Below are 14,327 nucleotides of genomic sequence, written 5' to 3'. Positions count from 1 at the left end.
TCAGTTCATCCTGCTTCAACATTGAAATTCAGCCCTCCACAATTACTTTTGTCTGCCTTTATGTAATCGTCATTTCTTTCCTGTTCTTCCTGTGCTCCAAATAATCATCCTAAAATATCACCGTGCACCCACACTGTTGAAATCAGTCTTCCTCCTTTTCATAAGCTAGAAGTTTTTAAGCTCCAGGCCCATCTTGTGCTATAGCACAGAATGCTGCCAGCCTAATATTAGATATTTAAATAAATCATTATCAATCAAGAAATGTGAGAAAACAGAATTTTCAATACAAATAAATAAATAATGCACACAATTTAAAATAATCTGACGTGGGAGTTTACACAGAGATCGAGCACCTGGCCAGAATTTTACCTATAAAATTTGGGCGTGCACGCGACCTCAACACGTGTAAAATCGCACAATGAGACGCTGGATGCGCATCGCAACGTCATTGCGCCCTGGAGCAGTATTTTATTCAGTGGGCACGTGCGAGAGACAATAGAGCGGCCGCCAACATAGAAAAACATAGAAACATAGAAAAACTACAGCACAACAGCCCCACAAGTTGTGCTGAACATATCCCTACCTTTTAGGCCTACCTATAACGCTCCATCCTATTAAGTCCCATGTACTCATCCAGGAGTCTCTTAAAAGATCCTATTGAGTTCGCCTCCACCACCACTGACGGCAGCCGATTCCACTCGCCCACCACCCTCTATGTGAAAAACTTCCCCCTAACATTTCCCCTGTACCTACCCCCCAGCACCTTAAACCTAAAAGCCATCAATCAAGAAGCCAGTTTAAATGAATTAAACAGCAAGTGACCAGGATTTTACGTGGCCCTGTGCGGATGGCAGGCAGGGTGGGCTGATTGGCCAGGTAGCCTTTACGTTTTAGGTGCGACCTCGATCCAGAGTGGGATGAACTGCCATGACTCAAATGACATGAACAAATGTGTCTGGAGACTGCGGTCTGTGATCGTGCTGCCCAGACACACAGGGCATAGTCTTCCAGCTGATAATTATATTGTACAGTTCCGCAGCAGCTGTCCCTCTGAGGGAGCACATTGGAACCGCCAGCCCACACAGTCCCATTCCTCAGCATCCGCCCTCCCCGCTCAGCCTTTTACAGAGCGTGTCTCACGCTGGATGGCTGTTAATTGGCAGCCAGCATAATATCACATTAACAATATGATCTTAGATTTCACATCTGCCCCGAACATAAAATTCAGGCCGATGCACTCCTATGTGACAGCAACAGAAGTAACCAGTCCATTCTCATCCTTCCTGATCTATCCGGAGCCTTTCCTACAATTGACCACAACATCCTCCTCCATCGTTGCTTCCCCATTAAGCTGCTGGTTGGGACTTGCACTTGTCCTTCTCTTCCGCTTCCTGCTTCTAGTGTCCCCAAAGGATTTATCTTTGGCACATTCTTGCAGTGGCACAGTGGCAAGCACTGCTGCCTCACAACACAAAGGACCTGGGTTCAATTCCAGCCTTGGGTGACTGCCTGTATGGAGTCTGTACCTTCTCCCCATGTCTGCGTGGATTTCCTCCGGGTGTTCCAGTTTCCTCCCACACTCCAAAGATGTGCAGGTTAAGTAGATTAGCCATGCTCAATTGTCCCTTAGTATCTCTTGGTGACTGCATCCAAAAAACACTGTACACTGACAGCACACAACTCCACCTCACCATCACATCTCTTACTCTTCCCACTATCTATATTGTCAGTATTATATGAGTGGAAACCACCTCAAATTAAATATTGGAAAGACTAACGGTTCAGTCCCCGCCAAAAGCTCCAATTCCCCATCACTCTCCCTGGTAACTGTCAGAGGCTGAACCAGGCTGTTTGTTATCTCAGTCTGGTCCTGAGATGACTTCTGGCCACATACCCATGACACCACCAAGACTATTTATTTCTATCTCTGTAACATCGGCCCACTCTGTCCCTGTCACAGTTCATCCATGGCTTTGTTAGCTCTGGGCTTGACTCTTTCAACACACTCCTAGCCTCCATCATTCCATCCTCTGGAAAACTTGAGCTCAACCAATGCTCTGCTACCCATGTCCTAACTCTCAGCACATTCTGTTCACCCACCTAGTGTGTGCTCACTGACCTACACTGGCTCCTGCTTAAACAAACTTTGGTTTAAAAAATCTCCTCCTTATTTTCATTTCCCGACATAGCCTTGCCCTCCGATCTCCAGATCCACAACCTCCTGAGATACCTGCACGCCTTTAATTCTAGCCCTGTGAGCATCTGCAATATTTAACTCTCCGCCTTCAGTGCCTTGGCCCCAAGCTCTGGAATTCCCTGGGAACAGAAATGGTTGGATTTCCAAATTCAAAAATGATGCAAAGGGTTTGGGTTTAGTGTGTGTGGGGGGGGGGGGGGGGGGGGGAGAAAGGCGTTGAAGTGGATGAGCAACCATGATCACATTGAATGGTGGAGCAGGCTCGATGGGCTGAATGGCCTGCTCCTACCCTCCTAAACCTCTCCACCTCTCTCTCTCCTCCTACAAGATGCTACTTAAACCGTACCACTTTGATCAAGCTTAAGGTCATCTGCCATGTGGTTCCACGTCAAATTCTGCTTTATATCTCTTCTCCTGGGGGGCATTTTATTATGTTGAACATAAAATACAAGTTGGTGTTGGATTTGTAAATTTAAACAGCCCTGCAACATGCAGAGACCAAGCATCATAACTATGCCAGGAGGAGCAGGAGTGCTTCTACAGCCCATTGGTGACATTTCGAACATGGCATCCGTGGGCAAGCGGAGTACCCACTCCTCTGCCATTCACTTGACATCCCACTCTCGAGAGACGGATATCTCATTATAATCTTGAGAATAGATTCCCACAGTAGAGCTGGATTTAAAACTACCGCTGGTTGACGAGGAATCCCATGGGTGAGGAAACCCAGCACCAAAATGGACGTGAGCAATTGGATCAGGCAGATACGTGCCATTTTATAGCACTGCCTGTGAGCCAGGAGGAGCCGGAATGCTTCTCTTTAGTCCCTCAAGCAAATGTTGTGCCACAATGGGCTGCTCCCGCCACCCCAAATACTCTGAAACCCATGATCCTCAGTCTTCTGCCCTGGGATCTCTCAAGACCTCCCTCCCTCCCTCGCTCCGAATTGTCAGTCTGATATCCCCATCTTTCCTGATTACGTCAACCTTCTACTGCTGGCTTTGCTGCCTCTCAGTTTGGCCGGGTGTTGAATGGGAAATCGGGTAGAAAGTGCCAACCCAGGTCCTGGTGTTAAACCCGGCAGCATCTTGGTGTCCCTGCTGTAAATGGGGCTTTTCCTTCACACCTGTGGCCGGGCTCCCTAATCTCTTCCCCCAGATATTGGTGCAATTAAGTGATGTTCCTTCGATAGCTGTACTTACTTCAGTCCATGGCACGTTGACATGGCCACAAATGAGTTGGAATTTCCTCTGATGTTTCCATGGTAATAGCAATGTTCACTGCCCTGAAAAACAGCAACAGTAGCAGTCTGGTTAGTGCTGCACCAGGTACCAGGCTCTCCAATACGTCTGCAACCAGCAAGTGGAAAACTGGATGGAGATCACCCAAAGGCTCCAGTCATCATCAGCCCACCTGGAATCACAGAGTCCTACAGTGCAGAAGGGGGCTATTTGGCCCATCGAGTCTGCACTGACCACAATCCGACCCAGGCCCTATCCCCGTTACACCATGCATTTACCCTGTTAATCCCTCTGACACTAAAGGGGCAATTTAGCATGGCCAACCCACCTAACCCGCACATCTTTGGACTGTGGGAGGAAACCGGAGCACCCGGAGGAAACCCACACAGACACAGGGAGAACGTGCAAACTCCACACAGACAGTGACCCAAGCCGGGAATCAAACCTGGGTCCCTGGCGCGGTGAGGCAGCAGTGCCAACCACTGTGCCACCGTGCTGCCCACCTTCTTAAGCCCCTTTTATACTTGTGCACTATTGATAACAAGACCTAGGGAAAAAAAGAACTCTGCCTTGAAGCCAATTTGATCACTCTCATCTTGATATATGCTGCAATATAGCTCCACATTACCACAAATGCAGAGAGATCAGAGTATATTCACAATGGAGAGCCTTTGCTTAATGAAAGTCAGTAGGTCTGACAGAGCAGCACTCCCTCAGTACAGGCTTGGGGTGTTGGCCTTGATTTGTTTCCTCCCCCCTTCCTGCCTGCCGAGTTCTGGAGTGGGACCTGAACCCACATCCTTCTGACTGAGGCTACCAGCCAAGGCACAGCTGGCAGATACAGACAGAACTGTTTCGCTTTTCCAGCAAAATGAATGCATTGGGCATCAGTGCACAACCTCTGAACACGATTGCACCATTTGAATGCAGAATTGTCAGCAGTAACAGCGGTCAACTTTGAGAGGGCAGAGAATCTGCAGAACCCCAGGAGATGTCTGAAATTATCAAAAAGCTTTATAGGCTGGGTTTATCTTCAAATTCTATTTCTTGTCTTTGAATTCTGAGTAAAATGATCTTGTGATGTGTCAGGTGAGCTGCGTTTCTGCCTGCTCCTTCAGCACATTTCACAAAAGTCCTACGTAAATCGGATCACAAGTTTATGCAGGTGGAAAAGTTAAAAATATTTTACAAAGAGAAAAATCATGTACTCTGCCCGAACGTTCTTCCTACTTATTACTGAACTATTCAACATTCAAACATTACAATCCTTTCATCTAAACAACGTTGGGTTTTCCAGCCTCTTCAGAACCTGAAAATGACTGTATACTTTGTCAAGTGGAATGTAATTCCGATTATAAATCTGTTTCTTGCAACTTAAATGAAGTCTGAAGATATCTGCCTTGGTGGAGGGTACAGAAAAGCAGAATATTTTGTAAATGGTGAGAGAATGGAAAATGGGGGAATCAGAGGTACCTGGACATCCTTGTACAAGAATTATAGAAAGTTAATGTGCAGCTACAGTTAGAAAGATAAATGCAACATCTGCACTATTACAAAGGGATTATTGTGAAGAAGTTTAACTTCATTTGTATTGCAGCTTGGCAAGACTACAATTGTGATCTTGTGAGACAAGGAAAGATACATTTGCCTTCAAGGGAATGCAATGAAGATTGATGGATTATTGGGATGAATAGATTCTTTCAGGAGGAAACTCGGACCGGAATTTCTGCCCGTACCTGCTGGCGGGATCTTCCAGTCCTGCCAATGGCAACCCCTGCCGCAGGTTTCCCAGCGGTGGTGGTGGTGGTGGAGGGGAGGGGGGGGGGGGGGGGCATACAACAGGAAACCCCGTTAACAGTGGCAAGGCCTAGCTAGGGTAAATACATGGGGTTACGGGGATAGGGCCTGGCTTGGTTTGTGGTCAGTGCAGACTCGATGGGTTGAATGGCCTCCTTCTGCACTGTAGGATTCTATGATTCTAAACCCGGAATATTCCACCACTGGTCAATGGCGGGCCACCTCCGCTGCTACAAAACATGCCGCAGGAGTGCACAGAAAATCCTGCCTATGCTCCTTAGAATTCAGGAAAAACAAAGGTGACTTCATTGAAACATATAAAACTCTTAAAAGTAGATGCTGGGAGGATATTTACCTTGACTGGGGAGCTTAGAATTGGAGATGTCAATCTTAGATTAAGAATTCAGACATTTATAACAGATGACGGAGGATTGTGAATCTTTTAACTGCTCTACTCTAGAAAGCAACGGATGCTCAGTCACTGAATATATTCAACACAGAGACCAAGAGAGTTTGCAGCACCAGGGAATTAAGGTATGTTGGATGGGGTGGCAATCTGATGCTGAGGTACATCCAGCGTGGATTTATTAAATGGTGGAACAGGCTCAAAGGACAGAACTGTCCACTCCTGCGCCTATTTCTTGTGCTCTGCACTGGAATGAAAGCTTCCAATACTGAGCATAACACTAGGAGACAAACTACATTTAAATATTAGGTCCTTCGAGGACCTTCAACAACATGATAGCTGGGACCCAGGTGTGGAAGCCCCATCCCCAATACTGAGAGATCCAATTTCTCTCAGCAGGGGAAAATGGGTGAGGTTTGAGACACACATACCGGAAACACAAACTCAGGAGGGCCATTTGATCAGTGCTGAGTTCAAAAATTCCACTTTTGCTGTGGCAACAGCCTTAACCCACAGTGTGGAAGTGACATAAGTTCATAAGTCACAGGAGCAAAATTAGGCCATTCAGCTCATCGAGTCTGCTCGCCATTCGAGCATGGCTGATATGCTCCTCATCCCCACTTTCCTGCCTTTTCCCCATAACCCTTCAACCCATTACCAATTGAAAATCTGTCTAACTGCTTCTTAAATCTACTCACTTTCCCAGTATCCAACGCAATTTAGGATAGCGAATTTTATTTTAAAGAGTAGATGTAAATGTTCTTGAAAGACGATAAAATATGTACAACTGTCCTGATGTAAAGCTATCTAAATCCCCAGCCCTTTAAAAATTAAAAAAAGCAGCTGCCTGTGCCAGTGATTAAAACTTTTTAAATTAATGCAACCATTGACTGCATTCACTGTGTAAATTCCCTAATGAAAAGCTATGGAGGGAAAGTACCAAGTGAAAATCACAAAAAACAATTGTTCTCGCAGTTACAATTGCTGTTTATTGACATTTCCCCTAGGGCTATCTTCATGTCATTATGAATGCTTGGCAGCTTTACACAAACTATTATCTCAGCATGGGGTCCCAAGTTCATAATTTGGTTCACAGCTCAAAGAGGTTACTAAAGGATTGGCTGTCTTTGGTGTGGGGTTAGGAATAGAAGTTTTGTTTGTTTTTATAAGAGATTAAGCACTTGAGGAGATTTTTAAAAAGATCATAAATGGTCATTCTAAACAAAAATATACAGTGAAGGCAGTAATGGATATTTAGACCTTTATTGTTTTTACTCCCAACATGGTTCCTGTGGTTTGCCAATGGTGGATCTTGGTGGGTTGGCATGAGGGCTATAAGGGGTCCCGAGGGTGGGTGGGGGCTTGGGTAAGCATGAGTTTGCACTCAGGTGGCATGGGGACAATAAGAGGCGGGTGTGGGACATGGTTAGGCATTAAGTTAGCATGGGGCAGGATATTGGCATGGGGAGTGGGCCAGAGCATGATGAGGTGTAAGGGGTGTGGGCTTAAAGTTATAGAGAACTGAGGCAGGTCTTTTAAATAGCCTGCCTTGGCATTCAGCGGTCTTCAATCTGTGCCGAGGAACACTGCATCCTCGCTCCCTCAGCCCCCCCCCACTCCTCCGAACGAAGAACGGGCCATTTGGGAGTTTCCTCAAGGAAGGCACAACCAGCCAGGAAACTCGCTCCTTGCTTCAGGAGTGAAAATCCTGGCCTCAGCATTTTATCATGAGAAGAGCTACTATTCAATAAATTCTGAAGCTAGCTTGATTAAGAACAATGCAGTGTGTGCATATGCTGAGAAGCCATTTCATTATGAGAGAAATCTCATATCTTTCAGATATGCGGTCAGTAAATATCGGTATGTCAGCACTCACATCAAACAGCCTAATCTCTCTTACTGAACAAACGACATCTGACCTAGTTAGGATACCATCTTCTGAATATTGCAGAACTTGGCAATCTGCAAAAAGCAAGAGCAGAACTGTTTGCGCCAGAAGTGAATTGATTTCTTAAATGGCATTTGTTGGGTCAGGTGAGTCTAGTTCAAATGAGAGAGCTTAGGCTTATGAAATAGCATGAGACCACCAAGTGAATGGACCTTTCAAATCACAGAACAATATGCATCTCAAAACTTATTTCACAAGGTCAGGGGACCCTGTGAAATCTACTAAATGAATTGTGTTATATACTAAAATATATCAATGTCTCCTAAAACCAGCAGAAAAGGCAATAAAACTCACTGATAAATGTTATGAGGTCCCAAAGACTTCAAAGACACTGCAGCACATGCAAAATATCCAGTCCGAATGCTGTTGTGAAATATAGATGAGTAATTGTACAGAAATAAGGATGACGGCTAAACAGGCTAATTCTAAAAACAATTCCAGGCTGGATGATAAGTGGGCTACTTCCATCAGCTGCCATATCCAGCCCTAATAAGTTCAACTGCACTCCTGCAAAATGTCCTATCCCATGTTGATTCATACTTCTGCAAAAGTGACACATCGATTGGCACGAAACAACGTAGAGAATTCAGAGTAAAGATTGCAGATTTATTTGCAGTGGAAATAAATTCCCTCTCTTGGCAGAGGTTCATAGAGTAGATTTCGGCTTCATTTGATGCCAGTTCAGTTACGGACAAACTGGAGATGGAACAGCACTGAACACCCTCGGAGGAGGTCAAATGCTATTAAAGCACTGAGATGAGAGGTGTGGTGATTGAACAAGTGTCATGCATAACAAGAAAAGCAGGCCATCTTCAGGTTTTAGGTACAACTCCCATGTTATTAGCAGAACCCCTTCATCATTAAAAAGTGGCGACCCCCCAATATCTTTAATCAATGACACATTTTATTGCAGACCTGCTGAAATGTATGACCACCAAAGACATGCCTTTTATATAATGTGGAGATGCTGGCGTTGGATTGGGGTGGGCACAGTAAGAACAACACCAGGTTAAAGTCCAACAGGTTTATTTGGAATCACAAGCTATCGGAGCGCTTCTCCGACTCACCTGATGAAGGAGCAGCGCTCCGAAAGCTCGTGATTCAAAATAAACCTGTTGGGCTTTAACCTGATGCTGTGAGACTTCTTACTGTGCCTTATATAATCACTGGTGGTACATTTTGGGGAGGAAACCAGGAAAAGGGAAAAGAAAAGCAGACTTCACAAATTGTCCAGGATTTCAGGTGCAATATTCTTGTTATCTGCGTATCCCCCACCTCTAAATAATGATCAGGTAACAGGAAACCAGTGCATGTTTTCTAATGGAGTTGAGGATAGGAGCAACACCCCAAATATTGGCTGATATCAGCTAACTCACTTTAGACCAAATATAAAACATGGGGCTGTCCCATCCATGATCTCACTGACCAGCAAAATAGGCTTGAGAGGCTAAATGGCCTACTCCGACTCCCATGATCCTATGAACAATACTGTACATTTTGTTGCATTCTTACACCGATATAGGAATAGCAAAATTGTTGATTTGAGTCACTCATTTGAACTTGAGTCCAACTCCAGTCATTTCATTTTTGACTTAGGGCCTGACTTGATTCGAATAAAAATTACTCGTGACTTGACATGAATTGGACAAGGTTGATTTGGTGATGTTCTTCCTTTACAAACATTGTATTTTTTTTTATCCCAGCATGATACAGTTGATTGGCGCAAATCACAATATTTGAAATCCAGCACAAGTTTTGTCCTCATACCTGATCCCACTCATTGCCAGCACTGAAAGGCTGCTTTGGTGGCTGGATTGCCAGTTCAATGTGACGATACTGTGCCTTTAACAAATGTATGTGTGTCAAGTTTCTTGTGCAGGATTTGCTTCAGCAGCCAGTTCTATTAACCGGTGCTGCTTTGTCTCTACCCAATAGCCCCTGTTGATACTACAGAATCATAATTGGCACTAATTGCTAAAATGCTTGTTTTAATCTGGGCTAACATTGTTCTGTTATTTTAGTGTTTTTCCTGGGGCTTTTCAAAGTAGGTTTGATTCGGTTGATTGACAGGAAGAATCATGTGACTGGGCAGGATTAGGATCACACAGAGAAATCAAGTCACTTGCTGCTTGGGATCTTTAGAGAGAGGTCACTTTCTCTGTGTCTCTTTTTCTCTCTGGATTTGGAGACTGGGATCTGACAGGAAATAAGTCTCTTACCCTGAGATTCTGCTGTTTGGGTGTGAATCGTTCTCTGGAGGCTGCTGCGTGGGAGTCAGAAGACTGTCTTTCTATATCCGTCCAGAGGGGTTAAAAGGCTGGAAATCCAGCATCCACATGAGCCTATGTTTTTTTGTGCTAATTTAGTCTGAAGAGGGATTTATGTCTGTGGGGTTATTGCTTACATTGGAACTATAGAGATAGCTAGCTGCTAAAAATTATACCTTGTCATGTTTAAGTTTTTTCAATTGGTAAAAGTAATGTTAATTCTTTTTGTTACATTTTAACTGTGTTGTTCAATAAAGTTTGTTTTAATAAAAGCTTCTTAGTGAGTCAGTCGCATCACACCTGGAGTGAAACATCTTGTGCTCGTCCTAATGCCAAAGCTAAAAAAAGTTGAGGTGTAGGCTAACTTCATAATATATCTCGAGTTTCTGATCTGGTCCCTAACCTCAGCAGCAGTGACTGGTCAAACAGCTTGTCAATCAGGGACAACCTATTATTTGCCAGATTCCCCATGCTCTCCTTTCTCATGTGAAGAGAGGCCTGTCTATTGGTGTCACCTGGAAATGAAGGGCACAACTCAGATTCGTGAGGTAAATAAAGGGTTTTGCCCCACTTCCCTCCAGCAAGTGCTGCTGACCCTGAAGCCTGAACACAAAAGCTCTCTGTGGCCACCTCTGAACCTTCCAAGGTTGATCCTGACCTCTCCATGGCAGTGTGTCTGAACAGGACAGAAGGACAGTTAAGCAGACCATCAACATGCACAGGCAAAACCTCGGCAGTGCTGTATATATTATACGTACTAACTGCATCGAGTGCGGAGGTCACTTTGACAATTGTTTTTCTCGTAACACATGTATTGCTCTTGCAAGCTACACAGTTATACTGTCACCAAAAGTCATATTATTTGGTTATGAGGGTTTGGTCACAAACAGAACTGCTGTCTGTAAAACCTGTCGGAAGAAGATAGTACATGGTCCTGCAACATCAAATTTCATTCGACATCTGGAAAGTAAGTTTTAATTTTTCTTTTCACAAATTAAATGCAATTTTCACACGTGCTTACATCTGAAGAATTGTCACGCTCTTCTTCATTTATAGTTCTGAATGATTTCATATATTATATTAACTCTTATTACTGTTATTGAAATAAGAGGGGGGTTGGGAGGTGGTGCACAGGTTGGGCAATGAAGCTATGAGTGGCCATCAGAAGTGCATGTGGGGCATAGGTTGGTGTGGGAGCATGGGTTACATCTTTTGAACATAGCTTTCAAAAGGTTACCTATGGTTCATGACCCCTCTGGGAGCCTGAGAGCCACGATTCATTGCAAGGCTGGACTGACTCCAGGAAAATCGCAGAGGACCAGAAGATGTCAGTTCTGTAATGAAGCCATCTAGGTTGGGAATGCAGGGTGTAGGCTCTCAATCTGCACCAGCCTGCACCCTTACCCCAACCTGACAAGAATTGGAGGGGTCTGGGAAGGGGGCCAGGACCCTACTGCCATTATTAAAGGTCAACACAATCACTCTGACTCCATTAAAATCCAACCCCTATGGTTCAATTCACTATTGTAGGATTTGCAACGCCTTTATCATCAGTTTCAGCCCTTTTTACATATTAGACCCGCCTAAATCCAAGATTGAAATCCGTACTGTAAAAGGGAATATCTATGTTATCCTTGAGAGAATCACTTTAGCTTGAAACAGAAAACCTGTTGCCTTCACTTGCTGCTACTGAAACTGCTCATACAAGCATTCATCTTCTTTCTATCGCCTGTTTGAATCTTCCTGGGCAGCAGCTGTTGTTGGCCAGTGGCTGATGCATCAAATCCCTCGAGTGGTTCCCACCACAGCACTGGCGATGTTACAGACTACCAGCAAAGTACTTGATCTTCCCATTTTATTTTATTACTGTTTAACCTCTGTAAATTACCAATTCCAAGCCACTCACCATCCTGACTTGGAAATATATCACTGTTCCTTCGCAGTCACTGGCTCAAAATCCTGGACGTCCCCCCCCTAACAGCATTGTGGGTCAACCCACAGAACATGGACTGCAGCGATTTAAGAAGGCAGCTCATCACCACCTTCTCAAGGGCAACTAGGGATGGGTAATAAATGCTGGCCAGCCAGTGACGCCCGCGTCTCATGAATGAAATAAAGAGCTAATGACTTTTTAAAAAAGGATGTCACATAGCTGGCCCGAAGACCGACAGGGCGGCATGGTGGCACAGTAGCTAGCACTGCTACCTCACAGCACCAGGGACCTGGGTTCAATTCCAGCCTGGGTGACTGTCTGTGTGGAGTTTGCATGTTCTCCCCGTGTCTGTATGGGTTTCCTCCGGGTGCTCCGGTTTCCTCCCACAGTCCAAAGATGTGCAGGTTAGGTTGTTTGGCCATGCTAAATTGACCCCAAGTGTTAGCAGGAAGAACAAGGGTAAATACCTGGGGTTACGGGGATAGGGCCTGGGTGGGATTAGAAACATGGAAACATAGAAAAACTACAGCACAAACAGGCCCTTCGGCCCCACAAGTTGTGCCGAACATATCCCTACCTTCTAGGCCTACCTATAACATCAGGTCTGCACTGATTGTGGTCAGTGCAGACTTGATGGCCCAAATGGCCTCCTTCTGCACTGTAGGGTTCTATGATTCTACCGTGTTGGGTGTCCGTTCACAGCTGAGTTAGTACGGATTGACAGTGTATGACAGTAAGAGATTCCCCTCTTCAGCTGCCATCCTGTAAAGAAAAACAACAGCGACCTTCCTCCATTTCATATTTGCTAGCTAATGGGGTTTAATTTACAAGTGAAATTGTAGTCAAGTCTGAGAAGTCATGAATAATTTATGCTCTGGCCCCAGAATTCCCAATTGTACCATTTTCGACCGGGCTCTTGCTGAGAGAAAATGATGTACAGCTAGATTTTACTTTGACTACACCTCAAGCAAAACCAAAGGATATCCCAAAATACAGCAGGGTGGCAGGCACCGCCCTCAAAAACAACAACAAAGTTCAGTGCAATACTCAGGGAATGCTGCACTGTTAGAAGGGCCATCTTTCAGCTGAGATGTTAAACCATCTACACTTTCTCAGGCAGAGGTAAAGGTCCCATGGCACCATATTGAGGTAGAGCAGAGGAGTTCTTTCCACTGCCCTGGCCAATATTTATATCGCAACCAATATCCGTTAAAAAAAATTCTTGGTCATTAATACTTGATGTTAATGGGATCTTGCTGTGTGTGCAAATGTGACGACGCTACAATATTACTTCATTGGCTGTACAAGTGTTTTGGGATGCCCCCAAATCATAAAAGGCCAGTCCTATCTTTCCAAATAATGTGACACAAGGGAGGCACAATGGCTAGCACTGCTGCCTTACAGCTCCAGGGACCTGGGTTCAATTCCGGCCTCGGGTCACTGCCTGTGTGGAGTTTGCACATTTTCCCAGTGCCTGCGTGGATTTCCTCCGGGTGCTCCGGTTTTCTCCCACACTCCAAAGATGTGCAGGTTCGGTGGATTGGCCATGCTAAATTGCCCCAAGTGTGTAGGTTAGGTGGATTAGTTATGATGGATGTGCTGGGTTGCGGGGGGGTAGGGCAGACAGGGGCGGTGGGATGCCTTTCGGAGGGTCAGGGCAGACCCAATGGGCCAAATGGCCTCCTTCAGCACTGTAGGGATTCAATGACTCAATGAGGAACTGAAGCAGGGATGGTAACATTCCAAAAAGAAAACTGAATTCAAAGTAAACATGAATCATGAGGGACCGATATAGTCAGCTTTGAAGTACAGAGATAGAAACACATGTTCCCTCTCAACGTCCTGCATTTCAGCTGAGTGACGTCAATGCTTTTCCCTTCACAGCTTTCTCTTTCTCAAAGTCCTTTCCCTCGTCATTGCTCTGTCATTTCCCATGCTCGTTAACTAGTGACCGATCAGTGACACAGCTCAGTAAAGAGCTGCCACCCATTTCATGTTAATGGGAATGGAAGTGAATTGGGTTCAAAGGTGGAGTCACCCAATTGCTTTACAGGGACCCAGTAGGTGGATACCTCAAAATGATTAGGTGCACTGGGCATTCATGAATATTCCTCCTCCTAGGTCTACAAAACAGAACTAATTCTGCAAAATGATGTATGGCAAATTAACATCTTTGTTTTTTAAAACACAGATTTAACTTAGCATTTATGTAAGAAAAAACATTTTTCTGATAAACTGGTCCAAACTAGGACAGAAAATGTTGCTTTTCCATTAGACTCATTTTAATGTCCAAGATTTCACTTCGATTCTAGCATCCTCAGTGACCTAGTGGGTAAACGTCCCATTCACTTAATCAAGGATCACTTGGGGTCAATGCTTCAGACTGCTCCAGGCAAGAGTCGGGATGTTGCAATTGAGGTTAGTAACTCTGAGCCAGGGAGGGAAGGAAGGATACAAAAAAAACACCAGCCAGATGTTTCTTTCCCAATTACTGATCACAACTGGAAAGTGATTGTTGGGCAACAACAATAGACTTGA

At 44.8% G+C, this 14,327-nt stretch overlaps 1 protein-coding gene across 1 annotated transcript in view; it reads right to left on the bottom strand.

Moving 5' to 3' along the window:
• adam11 (ADAM metallopeptidase domain 11) overlaps positions 1-14,327 on the bottom strand; it is a 168,576-nt gene that overhangs the window by 109,488 nt on the left and 44,761 nt on the right. The window contains exon 5 of the mRNA XM_078222950.1: positions 3,400-3,482. Coding sequence (XP_078079076.1) covers positions 3,400-3,482 — 83 coding nt within the window. The remainder of the gene's footprint in view (positions 1-3,399; positions 3,483-14,327) is intronic.

This window comes from Mustelus asterias, chromosome 11 (genome assembly GCF_964213995.1).
Source record: "Mustelus asterias chromosome 11, sMusAst1.hap1.1, whole genome shotgun sequence".
NCBI classification, from domain to species: domain Eukaryota; kingdom Metazoa; phylum Chordata; class Chondrichthyes; order Carcharhiniformes; family Triakidae; genus Mustelus; species Mustelus asterias.
The sequence above is the reverse complement of the archived record's forward strand: the minus strand, read 5'-3'. Positions and strand labels throughout refer to the sequence as shown.